The following is an 18,148-nucleotide window of genomic DNA, read 5'->3' as shown; positions in this document are numbered from 1 at the left end:
GCCAACAAATACATAAAAAATGTTCAGAATCATTAACCTCAGGGAAATGTAAACCAAAACTACCACAAGACATCTCAGCCAGTTAGAATGGATATTGGCAAAAAAAAAAAAAGAAAAAGCAAGGCTGTGCACAAAAAGAACTTTCACATGATGTTGCTAAACATCTACAGCCACTCTGGAGAACAGTATGGAAGTTCTTCAAAACAAAATAAAATAAGCCTACCATGTGATCCAGCTGTTCTACACCAGGGTATGTATCCAAAGGAAATGAAACCAGCATACCAAAAATACACCTGCACACCCATGTTTACTAAGGCACTACTGACAATAATTAAGGTACGGAATCGACCTAGGTGTCCATCAATGAAAGAAAAAAGAAAATGTGGTGTTTATAAACAAAAGAATATTATTCACCCATAAATATGCAGACACAAATTGGTGTGAATATACAGAGATATGAAAAATTGTGCTCTATATGTGTAATAAGAATTGTAATGCATTCATCTGTCATATATAAGTAAAAGAAAACAAAGAATATTATTCACCTATAAAGAATGAAATTCTGTCATTTGTAGCAAAATGGATGGAACTGGATAACATTATATTAAGAGACATAAGCCAGACACAGAAAGACAAATAACCACATGTTCTTATTTGGGGAAGATTTTTAAAAAATGCAATCTGAATGTAAGAGTGAGCATGAGAACACAGGTAAGGTGGAGCAGCAGGTGAATTAAGAGAGATTAGCTTTGATCGGTGCATGCTGTATGTACAGTTTTTCACTGCATAATCATCCTAGATTTTATGCCAAATTTTTTTGGCAGAAATGTGGGGGGCAACCATTATATAAAGCTTTTTTAAAAAAACTTTTCACTCACTGGAACCTTTCCACATCTGTTTCCACATAATCACTTTCAGTTTGAAGCCTGCAAAAATAGTTTTTATATTACTCAAAATCAAAAATAAATGCTTTGAACATTAATATATCACTGACAGATAACTGTACAGTTTAGCTATGTCAGGAAGATACAAGTCTTACCATATCACATAACTTATTCATGGCAACTTCCCCTGCCTGCCCACTCCCCTTATACCTGTGGCTCTTCATGGGGTTGAATGCCCCCGATACTGCAACGCTCTAAACAAACACACAATTTTCAGAAATACACAGACAATGCCTGCACACTGGGAATTCTAGGCCCAGAGTGTGCACAAGAAGAGAAATTCACATCCATATGTCTCTGGTGAATACATTGCAGCTCGATTTACCTTTTAAGTGGTGTGATGAACAGAAGAATACCATACAATGATTATGTGATGAAAGGTTACAAACCATTTTTGGACTGAAAAAACAGGGTACAATGATTATATGGTAAAACACAGTACATGAAATATCACACGGAACCCCAATGACATGTGCAATTAATACATGTTAATAAAAAGTAGTGCTAGTAATGACAAAAATCTGAAATGTGAGTAGAAAAAACTATTTCTATGATACTATTTACAAACATAATTTCAAACATTGTTTTCTAAAATAATGAAATATAAATAGAAGACATCTACAAGATTATTTAAAAGTAGCCTTATTCAGAATAAACAAAATGTAAAAACTATCCAAATGTTCATTAGTGATAAAAAGATCAAATAATGCTACAGTCTAATGTAATGCCATATAGCAATGAGAATGAACAAATTACAACAATATGCAACAACAGGGTTAAATCTCCCAAACATTAACTTAGGTAAAAGAAGCAGGACACAAATAAATATGACTCTATTTCTATAAAATTCAAAAACAGCTGAAATTGTCCATGGATAGTGGTTTCCTTGGTAGGAGTGGAGGATAGAAACAGAACTGATAAGAGACATAAGGAGGTTTCTGAAATACTGGTCATTTTCCGTGTTATTATATAGTTTTCTGGGTATGTTCAGTTTGTGAATATTTTTTACTAAGGATTTACATAAGATCACTTAGAATGCATGTACCTTTTTGTATATGGGGTACAATAAGAGTTAGCAAAGAACATTTGGAGGGCACTATATCAACTACTAAGCTATGTCAAGCAGAGGAATACCATATGTATCAGTAAGCTGGGCCTTGTCGGAAGTCAGTAACCTTTACTCATTCGTATTAAGGGCTTTAACTCTGGGAGTCAGGAGTGATCTGATACACATAAGTTCTGACTCCTACCATCACCAGCCTCCTGCCAAAACAATACAAGGCTCCTTTCTTCTTTGCCCAGAGTGAAACAAAACAGTCTCATTGTTTTTCTCCAAAAAGCAGACTTTCCTTGAAATCCTTTAAAATTCTCAAAAAGAGTCCTAGGAAATAAAAGACTTTTCTCTAAATAAATACAACATTAAACACTTTGTATACATATTTTATTTAATTCCCAGAACTCTATAAGGTAAATATCATTATGTCCAGTTTACAGAGAAGGATACTAGGAATTGGAGAACAATCAGTGTCATGATGGTGAGTCTGTCTCCAAAGCCCAAGCCCAACATTCATACTATTTTACCTCTCAATTACCAGTTTCTCTTGATTACAACATATCAAAAGTGCTCACTTGCATGCCTATCCTCTTATCCTTAGAATTAGATCTGATATGAGAAATGAGGCCACAGGAAGGGACTAAGTAGTGACAGACTAAGGAGGGAGGGAAGATGGCTGAGAATACCCAAATAAGGAGAACTATGTGTTCAGCTAAAGAGCAAAGTTGGGGTAGAACTGTAGCTTTTGTGATGGATCAGCTACACTAAAGTTATTCATCAAGAGCTGCTTAAAGCCAGGTAAAATGGCACATGCCTGTAATCCCAGGGATTCAGAAGACTGAGACAGGAGGATTGCAACTTCAAAGCCAGCCTTAGCAACTTAGGTAGGCCCTTAGTGAGATCTTAGCAAGACCTTGTCTCAAAGTAAAAGGTGCTGGAGATGTGACTCAGTGGTTAAGTGCCCCTAGGTTTAATCCCCAGTACAAAAAAAAAAAAAAAAAAAAAACCCTGCTAAAAATCAAGAAAACATGGACTAAAAAGTTTTGGTAACCCCTAAATCCCATAATATCATACAATACATGCATTCAAGGTTTATTAAAAGAATGAGCTTAAATATCCCTGAAGACCTTTGTATCGTAGTTTTTTTTAACGTTTGTGCATTCATTCAAACTAACATGTTAGTCTATTCATTCTTCCAGCAAATATTTTGAGTGTCTGGTACATACAAAGAATTGCCTCAAATGCAAAAAAAATAAGTAGAATTTCCATTCTGATGTAGAATATAAATAATAATTATATATTGGTGATAAATGAAGAAAATGAAGCAGAGAGATTGACAGGGTAGAGGCAGGAAGATGGGACTATTTTAAGCAGATCAGGAAAGGTCTAAGGATGTGATTTTTTTTTTTTTTTTTTAGTAACTTGTTCTATACCTAACTTCTTCAACCATGATAGGTTGTATTTAACTTCAGATTGCACCTTTAAAATATTTTTTAAACTTAAATCAATCTAGGATTCTATAGGAAAACCAACTTAATTTTTACTTTATCATGTAAGATGAAAAATTGAGAAAGAAAAACAGTTTACCAGTATAGAAGAGATTATTTTAAACTACTGGAGAATAGGTTAGTATTCAAGTGAAGTAAAAGATCTGAAAAAAAAAATATTCTTAGATGTCCTCACTCCAGATGAACAGAAGACTTTGAGAAATACAGATCACAAAACTTCGTAAAGTTTTAAGAAGTGTGCCCTCCTTTCCCATGTCTTTCCAACTCCTGACCTTCCTTGTCTATTTCTGTGTGCCTCATTCCACATCTTGTTCTTGTTCTGCTTCTTTTCCTGTCTTCAAACAGGATACTTCTTTGTATCCCCATTACTCCTAACTGACTCATGGAGTCTTATTAAATATATTTAACAAATATAAAGTTTCAAAAAAATTCTTTCTAAAGTGGAATTGTGAAATGATTGGGAATTCTTTCCAAAATAAAACAAAGAATATCAACTATTTTTGGTTTTGTTCAATTATCTTTAGGGCCTTTAGGTTTGATTTTAATGGTTACCCCCAGAGATTACAACATGCATCCTTGACTTACTACAGTCAAGGATATAAATTTGCATTTTTATGTATCACAGAGAAAAAAGACAAAAGCTGATTATTTCCACCAGTCTAGGATTAAGCTAATTCTAAGTACAATTTTAATCTTTAGAGTATTATAACCAAAAACCCAAGTGATTACCAAGTACTGTCCCAGATAAACTATTGACTTTAACTATTCTCTCCCAGAACTCAAAAATCTGCTTAATTCCTTTGTCTTTTAGCCACTACTCTGCTCAGCCTCTTTTACAATTAATTACCCTTTCAAATAAACAAACAATTCTAACAGAAAAGTCAAGTGAAGCAAAATGTCAGACTCATTCCAATGTACTTTTCCTTTCACTGGAATAATGACACCACTGCCTTCAAACAGATTTGGCTGCCTTCAAATGGACCTTATTTTCTCTAACTTTTCTACTTGTTCTTGACTAGAAAGTCGATTTCATACCAGTTAGAAATCAAAGCCAGGAAAGAAATCAATGACACTAGGAAAAATGTACATGGAATAACAGAATATTAAAGGTTAAAAGGGCTTTACAGATCATCTATGCCAAGCTTCCGTGCACACTAGAAATTATGAAGTAAAAATATTTTAGACAGCCACCTAGTATCTGAGCAAATGTATCAATAAAAGAAATCTCACTGAGGTGTGGTATTAGCTGAACCACATCTAGACAAATCTCCTTCATAGACAGAATATCATAATTCTAGGCTATAATTTGCTGCTTGACACATTCATCCAACAGTCACAGTTGTCCCCTTTGAAGCACCATTGATTATGATGACTCCTTTTTCCCAACAATACTTTAGCCCCTTAAAAACACCTATCACATCTAAAATGTTTTCTCATACTGAGAAACATTTCCTTTACCCTAAACATTTCCTTTACCCTACTTCACATGGCATACTTTTGGGGTCATCCTTATTATAAAAGTCATTCTCTGAATTACTTTCCTAATGTCAATGCCAAGAACTAAACTTGATATTCAAAATTTGATTTATTTCAAAGTATAACACAACTATACTACCTCCACAATCCTAACTAATATTGCCTCTCCACATCTATATTACAAATGATAATAAATTTTACATGTAAGCATTCATAGTATATAATCCTATGGTTGTTGCCACCTAAACTCCAACATCTCAGAAACTAACATCAACTATTCCATTCTTTCATGCACTTATGATTTGGTTTGGTTTTTAATCTGAATGCCAGATTTAACACTTGTCCCTATTTAATTTCACTTTCTTGGTTTTCACCTGGTAATACCACAGTCATATCTTTTAAATATTTATTTTTTAGTTCTAGTTGGACACAATACCTCTATTTTATTTATTTTTATGTGGTGCTGAGGATGGGACCCAGGGCCTCACACGTGCTAGGCGAGCACTCTATTGCTGAGGCACAACCCCAGCCCAGTCATATAATTTTAAATTCTGACTTTGATTGGTCTATTAATTATTCCATCATGCTTTCTACCATCCCAGATAGGAATTCTTACTATAATTATTAGCTCTGAGTCCACATCAAAATCATTTATATATGTATTTAAATACAGTCAGTGGCAGACAGTTCCCTCTACAATGACACATCACATCTCTGGGAACAATTGTTCATCAGCAGTCAACCATCCAGACCACATTCCTTTACCACATCTACTGTAATACACAAGTCAAATTTCCTGCTGAAATAAATTTACAGTATGCACTGTATCTATTATATTACCTAATTATGAATTCATAGAGGACTGAATTAGGTTATTAAGGGACCCGGTATAAATGTGAGAAAAAGCAGACTAACATCAAATTTTACTTAAGATGTCAAATGTGACACAAGAATCATTTAGCCAACTTTTTTAACAAATATTTCCCACTTTATTGTAAATTTGTAAATAAAGTGCTGTAGTAGGCATTGCCACATTCTTTTTTTAATTAATTTTTTATTTATATATGACAGCAGAATGCATTACAATTCTTATTACACATATAGAGCACAATTTTTCATACCTCTGGTTGTATACAAAGTATATTCATAGCAATTTGTGTCTTCATATACGTACTTTGAATAATAATGTCCATCACATTCCACCATCATATCTAAACACATTCTTAACATTAGTAAAAATATTTGTGCTTAAAATCTATCACTGGGGTTGTGGCTCAGTGATAGAGCACTCGCCTAGCACATGCAAGGCCCTGGATTCAATCCTCAGCAGCACATAAAAATAAATAAATAAATAAAATAAAGGTATTGTGTTCAACTACAACTAAAAAATAATATAAAAGAAAAATCCAACAAACACAGCTAATGTTTAAAATATACTGGTTGAATTATTATACTAAGGCTGAAAGAACTGAAATCAGTTTTGGAATGTCATAGAGTATCAAATAAAACATTTTAAAATTAAATTAATAAGTATTTTAAATAAATACTCATGCTATTGGCCAAGGAAAATAAATTTCTATTTATAAAATTTTAATTACATTATTTTTAGGTATGACAACCAAATTCACTGCCTTATAACAAATTTATAATTTGGAACCTCAAAGATGTTGAATGAGAATATTTTCACCATGTTTTTAATAGTATGTAAACTCATAAAGAAAAAGAATTCTGACAAAACAAAATACTTCCATAAATTAGTACATTAACATTCAGAATACGAGATATACCAAGATTTGCTGAATTTTCTTTAATCAGATAAAAAGCTGTTTTTAAAAATCTAAGGATAGATTTAAAGTTATTAATTCTTTTAAAACAAAGGTATCATTCAAAGAAAATATAGTGATAATTTATCAGAGGCAAACACTGTTAAACGTAAGACACCACTTAAGAAAGAATACTGTTCCCTTGAAGGGATGAGGGTTTCTATTATTAGCAGAGATTAAAAACTGCCTGAAATTCTTTCCTTAACAACACCACACTAAAAATAAAATGGTTCACTACATTTCAAAATAAACACATTGCTTTGCATGTACATTTCAGTCACTAAAAGAATAGATAAAAATACAAACCTTATTCCAAAAATTCTTTTTTATCTGTATCTAATAAATATGCTAGATAGATTTGTTTTCATTTTTATAACACATTTAACATTTGTGGGGTCTTAGGTGACCCACTTACTAATTTTCTACTAAAGGATTTGAGATTAAATCTTCCCACTAGGTCAAATTAAATTATATGCTTGGCTTCAAAATTTAATTTCTCTACAAAGTGTTTTCCCTATTCAAGGATACCACAGGAATCTTAGAAGGGTAAATGAGGAAGTATTATCATTACAAAGCAGTACCAAATGCATTCAGAAAAACTGGCATGAACTACAAGATAAGTGAACACTTTGGCATGCTGCTACAAAAAGAAAAAAAAAAACCAAGTGAGACAGAGTGGTGCTGTGAAGGGAGCAAGTCCAAGAATTGAAGTAATCACCTCAACACAGGAACAAACTATAAACCCTTTCTAATGCATATACCAACATTAGGGGAAAATTTGGATGAAAGGCATTTTTAGATCAGAGGATATTCTCCATGCTTTCAAAAAAAAAAAGTTACCTTATTTATTCTGATTTTAGTTCAAGTGCCTTTAAAATGATGTACACCTGGAAACTGCCATGGGCTACTCATAGTTCCTGCCTCCCTTCCCAGCTTTTGCCTCCTTCCTCCAACAGTTTGTGATCACTGCAACTGGAGTTGGAATATATGCATATTATGTTTACATATGTTATGTGTTTAAATTCATTATGTGTTTGCACACCTGCCTTAGGAGTGATGTGTAGAAGAGGTGAATAGTGAGCAGGGTCTGCAGAATTAAGAGGTTCTAAACACATTCATTCACAAAAAATTGGGGGGCGGGGTGGATGACTTGGGAAAACTAAACAGATAGTAAATTCTTCTTCCACCTCATCAAATAAATTTCTGGTCTCAGAACTAGATCACAGATTATTCTCACAGTTCACTAATTATGGATTTAAGTAAATAATGGGCCCAAAGCCCTTTTCACATACATTCATTTTCTCATGTACTTCTCACAGCTATGTTAAGAGAACATGTAGTATTAAATATCCTTTCCCATAGATCAAGTTTGGTTAGCTCACCTAACCGAACTCTACAGGCTGGCTCATGACACTGCTACTGTTCCACAACTGGTTTTCCAAATCAAAAGCTCTCTGTGCTATAGAGACCATACACAGCATCACCTTGCCTTTTGTGGACCTACCCTGAATCTATATACATTGTTTCTTCTGAAAAATACCTTTGAAAGTCAATCAACTGATTACATAAAATGAACAAAATTCATTCAGAAATTTAAGACAAAATTACTTAAGTCAAAATCATATAAAACAGAAAAAAATCTAAATAACATCATTCAATTAACTAATTGCTTGAGAGATCTAAATGAACTTATTATTCAGGTACTACATACATGGTACAGTTGGCTCTTGGCATCCCTGGATCCAACCAACCATGATACAAAAATATTTAGGAAAAATAAATATTACAGTTGTACTAAAAATGTACACACTTTTTTTTCTTATCATTATTCCCTAAACAATATAACAAGTACTTACACAGCATTTGCATGGTATTAGGTATACCAATAATCTAGAGGTGATTAAAACATACAAGAAGATGTGCATAGGTTACATACGAATACTGTGCTATTTCATGTAAGGGAACCAATCTCTCACAGATCCCATGACTTAGTCAAAAAGGACACTGTTGGGCTGAAGTTGTAGCTCAGTGGTAGAGCGTTCATCTAGCACGTGCGAGGCCCTGGGTTCAATACTGGGCACCACATAAAAATAAATAAATAAATAAATAAAGATTTTTTTTTTAAAAAAGGACACTGTTTTAATATAAACATTAATAACTGAATATGGTACAAATAAGTAATCATTAAAAACTTTCTTAAGTCCAGGCAACCAAAAAATAGGGGCAGATTATCACAGCTGTCCAATGTTGGTATCAGAATCGATGATATTTCTAAAACCCTGAATTTGATACTAGCTCTGCTTACTAGCACAGTGAACTTGGGTAAGTTACTCAAAGTATCTGATTCTTAATTTCTTCATGTTAAATGGAAATAATACTGAATTCAGAGGATTACTCCAGGAAATAATATAAAATCATGTGCATTTAAAGCTGTGATTATATAGTAAAAACTTAACCTGTAACTTTTACCACTAAAGTATTACAAATGTGTTTCCCCTCCCTTCCATTCTACATTACAACTGCATTTCAGCTCTGGTCTTCAGTAATTCAAATTTCCATTAACTCAAGATGAACAACTAAATACATCCATTTTTTAATACTCAATCTTAAAAAACAAAAAAATTACAATGATGAAGCTTAAGGGTTCTCACACATTGTGGGTTTTAATTTTTCCTTTAGAAGAGGAAGACCACAAGGGCCAAAGAGATTAAACTAACATGGGAGTCAAAAACAACTCTCAGGAAAAAACCTAACTACCAAAGATATAACTCTTAGTTACACTAACTAACCAGATAAATTTTCCAAAATTCAATTTATCATTCAGGACTGGATATTTTCATAAAAGGTAATTCTGCTTGTGAAGAACAAATAAATAAAAAGTTCATATTTCCCATTTGTTAATCCTTCCTGTTATCTCAAAAATAACTGGATAACTTCTAAATACCTACTAAAAGTCAAATCTGTGGCTCATTCATGTAACTATATGAAAAACAAAATCTAATTTCCTCCAGAAGACTTTTCTTTTCTGGCTGTAAAGAGACTAACATGGTTTCAACGTATCTTTTGATGACCAATTCTGATGAAAAATAATCATAAACCACACCTATCAGTTCTTACCTTGCAAAAATGCAAGCTTCTTTTAAAATAACTGACATTATAAATGTAATTTTTTTCTTTAACCAGTCTTTCTATAACACAAACAACAGATCTATTGTTCTAGAATTTCTATTACCTTTAGTTAAATTGGATTATGTGTTAATCAGTTTTTCATTGCTATGAAAGTTAAATACCTGGTAAGAACAACTTAGAGGAAGAAAAGTTTTTTATGGGTTTATGGTTTCAGAGGTTCAGTCCATGGTCAGCTGACTCCATTGTTCTAGGCCCAAGGGGAGGCAAAGCATCATGGAGGAAGGTCATGGTGAAAGAAAGCTACACAACCCATGGTGGCCAGGAAGCAGAGAGAGAGAGGAAGGGGCCTCAGGGAACATGCACCCTACCAGAGCACATCATCAGGAGCATCACATCCAACTCCTGTCATGCTCCACCTGCTTCCACCTGCTTACAGTTACCAGCCAGCTAGTCCATTCAAACTAAAATGGACAACTAGTTTACAGTTCCCATAATCTAATCATTCACCTCTGAATATTCCTGTACTACCAGGAGTTTTTGGAGGACACCTCACATCCAGACCATAACAGGTGAGAACCGAACAAGTCTAACCATAAGACTTCTAAAAATCAATTCTATGGTACCCAGATAAAATGAATACATAAATTTAGGGGGAAAGTTTTAAATAAGAAGCATTATTTTCAATCTATATAATGTTTTCATTATATGAAACCTATCCAATGAAGAAAAAAATCAACTTAAGCATTTTAAGTAAGGCTTTACCAATCTATCAAGCATACACTTCTTTAAAATAAGCTGAATCTAGTGCTAATAAGTAAGAACTATGCCATTTTCAATCTTTGATTATTATGCCTAACTTTGGTCCATAAATTGGTACACTCAACTGAAGTTAAATTTTCAATTAGCATATCAGTTAAGACAGCACATAAAATGCTCCACTCTCCTCTATTTCCATGTTTTTAAAGCCACATAAAATTAAATCATCTACTGTTAAGGTTTTTAGTAGAAATTGATTTAACAAAATCTAAATCTATAACAATTAAAAATACATGTGTTTTCAACAAAAAGTGCTGAAACAACTGAATATACACATGGAAAAAAGTTGGCATTTAACTTCATCTCACGTCAGACAGAAGAATTAACTTCAAAAGGTTCTTAAAAACTAAAACAATAAAATATTTACGACAAAACATAACTAACCATAAATCTTTGAGATCTTGGGCTAAGCAAACATGTCTTAACTATGACACTAAAAGCATGTTCATAAAGAAATTAATAAATTGGACCTCATGAAAATTCATAACTTTTATACTTCAAAAGACGCCATTAAAAATGAAAAAACCTTTAAACAAAAGACTGGGAGGAATTATGTACAAAACATGTCCAATAAAAATTTGTATCTAGAATTTTTTTAATTATTTCAATTCAACTTATAAGATGACAAACAGCCTGTCTTACTTCATTTTTGGTTGCTATAACAGAATACTTGAGACTGAATAACTTATAATGAAAAGTTTATTTTGGCTAGAGGCTGGGAAATCTAAAGTATGGTATCAGCATCTGCCAGTTTCTGGTGAGGATCTCATACTGCTTCACCTCAAAGCAGAAAATCAGAAGGGCAAACAAGCGAATGGGAAAGAGACAAAACACAAGGGCAGCCCCACTTTATAATAACTAACCCATGCTCAAGAGAAAGGCATTAGTTAATTCCTCTTAATGATCTAATCATCTAGTGAAGATTACCTCTCAATTCAGTTACACTGGGAATCAGATTTTAACAGGAGTTTCAGAGGAGGCAAATAATATTCAACCATAGCACAACCCAATCATAAAAAAAAATGAGCAGAGATACACAGACATTTCACCAAAGAAGATATTATAAATGAGTACATGAAAATGTGTTCAACAACATCAGTCACTGGGAAACTGTAAAATTAAAGCCTCAATGACATACCATTTCATTCTCACTAGGACCATTTCACACCCAAAGATACAAAGAAAAGAGAACTCTAATACATTGTTGGTGGGACTATAAAATGGTATAACCATTCTGGAAAAGTTTGGCAGGGTCCCAAAAAATTAAACATAAAACTAAGATATAACCCACCAATTCTACTTCTAGGTATAAGAAAAAGTGACCACATACAGGCTTCCATGTTAATATTCATGGCAGCATTATTTGTAATAGCCCACAACTTAAAACAATATCCATTGTCAACTGGTGTATATATGGACAAGATATGGCATATCCATTAAACAGAATACTATTCAACAATAAAAAGGAAAAAACTAATGACATGTCACCCAAGAACTGATAAAGAAGCTACAAATGAGACTCCATATTGAATAATCCCAATTATAAGAATCCAGAAAAAAGCAAATTTACAGACATAAAACAGAGTAAGTTTCCTGTGGCTAAGAGCAGGAATGAGATTAACTGTAAGTGTATATAAGGGATCTTACTGTACTGTTCTATAATGTTCTACAACTGATCTATAATGATGGTTGCAGAATCTGGTAAAATTACCCAAAAATGTTGAACTCTGTACTTAGAATGGGTGAATTTTATTTAAATATATATATATATATATATATATATACACACACACACACACACACACACATCAATAAGGCTGTTTTAAAAAAATGCATGTGCTTTTGTTTCACCTGCCCTTGAAATAAATTAATAACTTTAGGTTGCAGCAATTTCTACAATTTAAAATTCAAAAAACTACTACATTGATTACAGTCAGAAGCCACAATATATTTTTAAAGAAAATCTAACACAATGTTACGAAAACAACTTCCAACTCAACAGGGACTCTCCAGGAAAAACATTTCTCATAAATTCAAGTTCCCTCAAGTTCACATTTTAAGAAGCCAGTACCTGGACGCAGCTCAATGATGTCCTTTACAATGGCTGACTGTTCTGATGGGTATTCTACTCTGCATGCAGATTAGATTACAGTAGAAGCAGAATTTTAAAAGACAAACAAAAGAGTTTTAACACCATTTGAAAGGATGTGCGATTAAGTTATGTAACTTCATGAGTATACATGTCCAAATGACAGTTTTAGCTTGAGTAATTCTATGTCATAACACAACCATCCTCAGCAATGATATTAAATGTCAAGTAACATAACAGGCACTAATCCAATCTCTAACCCAATCCCTGGCTCTTCCTAGATTCATTCTAAATATATGCTAATTATCCATTCTGCTTAAAAGATCTTTCAAAAGTAATCCAGGACTTCACAGCCTTCCAAAACTTCAAAGAATTTTAAAAACTTTTTAGGTCTTTACACAAAAACCACGTAGTCTGTGAGGCCTTGCCTGACCACCTTATTGAAAACTGCCAACCTTACAAAACTCCCCATCCTCCCTTCCCTGATTCACTTTTCTCAATAGTGTGAAACATAAAATTTACATAATATTCTAATATGTATTATTTACATATTCTAAATATGTATTACTTGTCTTACTTTACCTTACATGAAAGTACCCTCCATGTAAGATCTGATTTTGTTCCTTGCTGTATTCCCATTGCCTGGACGGGTGTCTATCATGCTGTAAATGCTCAATAAGTGGGGTTTTTTTGTTGTTTATTTTTTTTGTTTTTGATCAAATGAGTGGGTATCACACACATGAAAGACAACAGGCACGGATCCTTGCCACTGGAATGAACAAGAGTCTTCAAGTGAGGTTAAAATGTGAATTTTATAAGAACTCGAATAGAATCTGTAGCCAGCCTACCCAGCACTTATTCAGCAAAAAAATAAAAAGCCAATGCTTCACTTTATTATTCTGGATTTACAACAGAGTATTATTAATAAATAAGCAAGCTCCAGTTTTGGAGAGAGGGCAGGTTAATTAAATCCCATGTGACTTATTAACAAATAACAGAGGAAAGTTTAATACTTAACTAGTAAGAAGTGCCGTATAACGTTTCAAAAGCAAGTGTGTTTTTCTACACCCAAAATAGGATCCCAGCTCCAAGAAAACAGACCTCAGCAGCATACGCCTTAGCAGTTCTGCCTTCCTCAGCCCCAAATCCTCCACCACCAAGGAACGTGTTTCTCTCCCCGTCCTCCCACCAGCCTCCCAGAACCGTTTTACACACACCAATCCACCCTCTGACCTCCAGGTTCCAACTAACCCCGGCCCAAGCCGGCAGCATTTCAGCATTTCACACAGAAAGCCCACTGCAACCTCCTGGTCCCTGGCTCGGCCCCCAAAACGGTCAGGTCCACCAACCCAGCGTGCTGGCACACGAAAGAATCCGGAGAAGGCAGGGACCTCCCTGCAAGGCCAGAATTGGAGGACATCTTAACCTCATCCTGGATCTGCCAACTGCTCTTGACCTTGGGCGTGTCACTGAACCTCCTGGGGTCCCGGTTCTTTCGCCTTTAAGGTGAGGCTAACATCTGGACCAAGCCGCTGGGAGGTAAGACTGGACCTCACGTAACGCCACCAGAGCCCCCGGCGCGCCACGGCGACTCGCCCAGCCCTCGGTTGCAGGCATTATTCCCAACCCTTCCCTCCGGCCGCGCGCCCAAGGCACCGCGCCGACCCGGTCCCCAGTCTCCGAGTTCTCCAGAGGAGGACGCGGAGGCGCCGAAAGGCGCGAGGTGCCCGGCCCCGGCCCCCCGCAGAGGCGGGCGAGCGCAGCACCTGGAGCCCGGGACGCCCGCGCCCCGCCCGCAGCCCGGGGCTCGCTCCGCGCGGCCGCTCCACCTGCCGCCCGCCCGCCCAGCCTCGGCGCGCACTCAACTCTTCACTTTGCCGAAGGTGCCGACGCCCAGCGTGTCCCCCAGCACGTAGTGCCCGATCTTCACCCGCCCGTCGTGCTTCTGCTTCTCAGCCATCTTCGGCGCGCGGCCTCGCTTCGCCGCCCGGCCTCCGCGCGGACGCCGCCACCGCCTACCCACAGTGCAGCGGGACGGGGGCGGGCCGCGGGCGCGGGGCTGGCGGGGCGGCGGGGCGCGGGCGGCCGGCGGCGGGCGACGCCGCTGGCGGGCGGGCGGGCGGGGCGCGGGATGAGCAGCGCCCTCGCGTGAGGCGCGTCCAAGGCCACTCGGCGGTGACGCGGGCCGGGAACGAGTGCGCGCGGGCGGGGCCGAGCCAGGTGCGCCGAGGCCGGAGGGGCGGGGCCGCGGGCTGTCGAGAACCTTGTATCCCAGAGCGGGGTCGGGTCGACTCTGCTGGGTCGGGCGGGTCTCTGGGACTGGATGGAGATGTAGACACCAGAGGAGACGCGCCCGACTACGGGAGCAAGGGAACGTGAAACTAAAACGTGCGCCCGCGGGAAGTCGAGGATGGAGGCGCGGTAAGGGCTTGATCCGAGCACGGTCGGCGGACAGCTGCGGCGGCGAAGGGTGCTTGGTACTGGTCGTGACACGCAGAACCCAGGACGGCGCTCCCCTCACTTGTCCTCTGCTTATTCATTCATTCGCATTTTGCCCTGTGAATGGAAGCAACCCTTTCCTCCAGCGCTCTCAGGTTCGACTTGAATAAAGTTTCCCAACATCACAGTTGCAGGACTTGCTGGAGCGTATTTTAGCACACGTTTGTATAAATAGGTAGTATAGAAATACTATGTGATAGAGCTGCACAAGAAGGAAAGGGAAGCTCAATGCAATGCAGATAAAAGCAAAATGCATACAGGACAAAGGAGTTGTGAGAAACAAGTGCAATGCAAAGGCCCCAAATCCTCCACCACCAAGGAACGCGTTTCTCTCCAAGTCCTCCCACCAGCCTCCCAGAACCGTTTTATACACACCAATCCGCCCTCTGACCTCCGGGTTCCAACTAACCCCGGCCCAAGAAAAAAAATATGTAATAAAGGAAGAAGTGAAAAAAATGGTGAGAGGAAATTAGAAATATGATGCCCAGCCGGGCATGGTGGCACACGCCTGTAATCCCAGGAGCTCTAGAAATGAGGCAGGAGGATCGCGATTTCAAACCCAGCCTCTGCAATTTAGAAATAGCCTTATGCAACTCAGCGAGACTCTGTCTATAGATAACGTATTAAAAAAAAATGGCTGGGATCGTGACATAGTGATTAAATGCCCTGGGTTCAATCCCCGGTACCAAAAACAAACAAACATGATGCCCAAAAGAGTATTAAAGACTGCCAGAATTCAATCATGTCATTAATCGCTTACCTACTTCCTGACTCCCACCTTTGCTTCTCTTCTTCCTCTTTCAGAGCCTGAAAATTGCCTCTCACTACAAAATAAAAAAGATAAATATCTGAGTTAATGCATGTTAATTAGCTCCATTTAGCCACTCCCCAACTTACATATATTTCAAAACAATATATTGTACACCATAAATATCTACAATTTTTTGTCGATGAAAAAAGCAAACTCTTAAAACGACAAAAAATTATTATTTCCTACTTTGGGAATTAAATTTTCCTGTTTGGGATATTAATTATTAAGGATTAGTCAAACATTTATAAGACTATGCATGCCAATAGAGTTTCAAGGTCACATTCCTCAAATATGAAGTCTCACATCACACTGTTTATATGCAAAGAGAAATGTATTAATCAGAATAACAGGATGAAAAAAAATTTTGTTTTCTGAGAAGTGCAAAATACACAAATGACACTCATTCCAGTGTACACCCCAAGATAATCTGAGGAGACATGATCACCCTTTATAAATTATAAATATCACAGCTGTTGAACAGAGGCTATTTTTGTTCATTCTTGGGATCATCTTTCTTGCTGACAAGAAGTATCATTAAAGAATCACTTGATCTAGCTGGCAATTCAGAGAAAACAGTTATTTTTAATGCTGAACTTGTATGTAGTTAAGGGCCACTCCTTGGGTATTCATTTGAGTGAGAAAACAAACTGTGTATTCAGCTTTTGAGATATAGATGGATTTTTGTCTCTTGTTTTAATGTCCCAGTGAAAGATGTTCAAAAGTCTTTAAGTTAGAATGCTTTGGGGGCATGTATGATTTTGTCCAAGTGAACTCAAATGCCATGTATGATTAAATGCTCTAATAAAAATAATAATAAATTAGAATGCTTTCTTTTCTTTAGAATTTAATCTTTATTTGTTGTGGGGTTGATTGTTTGTTTTGTTTTTTTAATGAGGTGCTGAGGATTGAACCCAGGGCCTCACCTGTGTTAGGCAAGTGCTCTACCACTGAGTCACACCCCAGCACTAGAATGCTTTCTTAAAGCTATGAACTATAGATTGAGATTTTAAACACGAACAATTTTCCAGTAAATCACTGTGGCAGTACTTGCTTGAATGTATTTTAGCACAAGCTTATGTAAATAAGTAGTATAGAAATAGTATGTGATTGAGCTGCACAGGAGGGTTGAAAGGGTGGAAAAAAAAGCTAAATGCAATGCAAATGAGAGCAAAATGGGTACTGAGCCAAAGGAACTGTGACTAACAAGTGTAATACAAAGGCACAAGTTAAAGAATAAAGTATAAATGTAGATTTTTAAAGGATGTTGCACAGCCTGAACTATTGGTAATCATGACTTAAATTTTTATATACTTCATAGCTATTCTTACATAGCTACTAGGGACTAACTTGTAGCTTTAGTTTCATGCCAAATATATGTAAGATTCTTTATTAAATAAGAAGTTACTTTAACCATCATTATCCCAGTTAATGGTCATAAAAGAAACTTCTTCTCATCCCCATTTATTAGGTGATAAAATTTAATTTTTAACCTTTAATTTGTCCAAGTCCAAAAAACTAAGTGGTAGAGCCAGGCCCATGCCCAGTTCTGACTCCTCCTTCTCTTTATACTCAAACTATAGCTGTCTTTGTGAAAGAGCATGTGGTGCTCTGGGGAGGTTTAACATGTTCACATAGCCCTCTGCTCACATTTTTTAAATTTGTAAGGCAAATCAATTATATGGCAATTTAATTTTTTGTTGTTGTTGTCACTGTTGTTTGTTCTACTTTTATTTAGAGAAAAGATGGAATGCTGCTGGTTGCTGTGGCATATGCCTAAGGCAGGAGGATCCCAAACTCAAAGTCAGCCTCAGCAACTTAGCAAGGCCCTAAGCAACTCAGTAAGAACCTGTCTCAAAATGAGAAATGAAAAAAGGGCTGGAGATATGGCTCAGTAGTTAAGGGCCCCTGATTCAATCCCCATTACCAAATAAATAAATGGATAAATGAATGGATAAAATAGTACATGGATGCGAAGGATAGAAAAAGAACAATTCTTAGT

The 18,148-nt window shown here is 36.6% G+C and overlaps 1 protein-coding gene across 1 annotated transcript in view; it reads right to left on the bottom strand.

The window, feature by feature from the left end:
• The window catches only part of Prkaa2 (protein kinase AMP-activated catalytic subunit alpha 2), a 67,210-nt gene extending 52,315 nt beyond the window's left edge, over positions 1-14,895 (bottom strand). The window contains exon 1 of the mRNA XM_026382110.2: positions 14,706-14,895. Coding sequence (XP_026237895.1) covers positions 14,706-14,799 — 94 coding nt within the window. The 5' untranslated portion in view covers positions 14,800-14,895. The remainder of the gene's footprint in view (positions 1-14,705) is intronic.
• Between the last annotated feature and the right edge of the window lie 3,253 nt (positions 14,896-18,148).

Source organism: Urocitellus parryii, chromosome 11 (assembly GCF_045843805.1).
Source record: "Urocitellus parryii isolate mUroPar1 chromosome 11, mUroPar1.hap1, whole genome shotgun sequence".
In the NCBI taxonomy this organism is placed as follows: Eukaryota; Metazoa; Chordata; class Mammalia; order Rodentia; family Sciuridae; genus Urocitellus; species Urocitellus parryii.
This window is presented reverse-complemented; position numbering and strand designations above follow the sequence as displayed.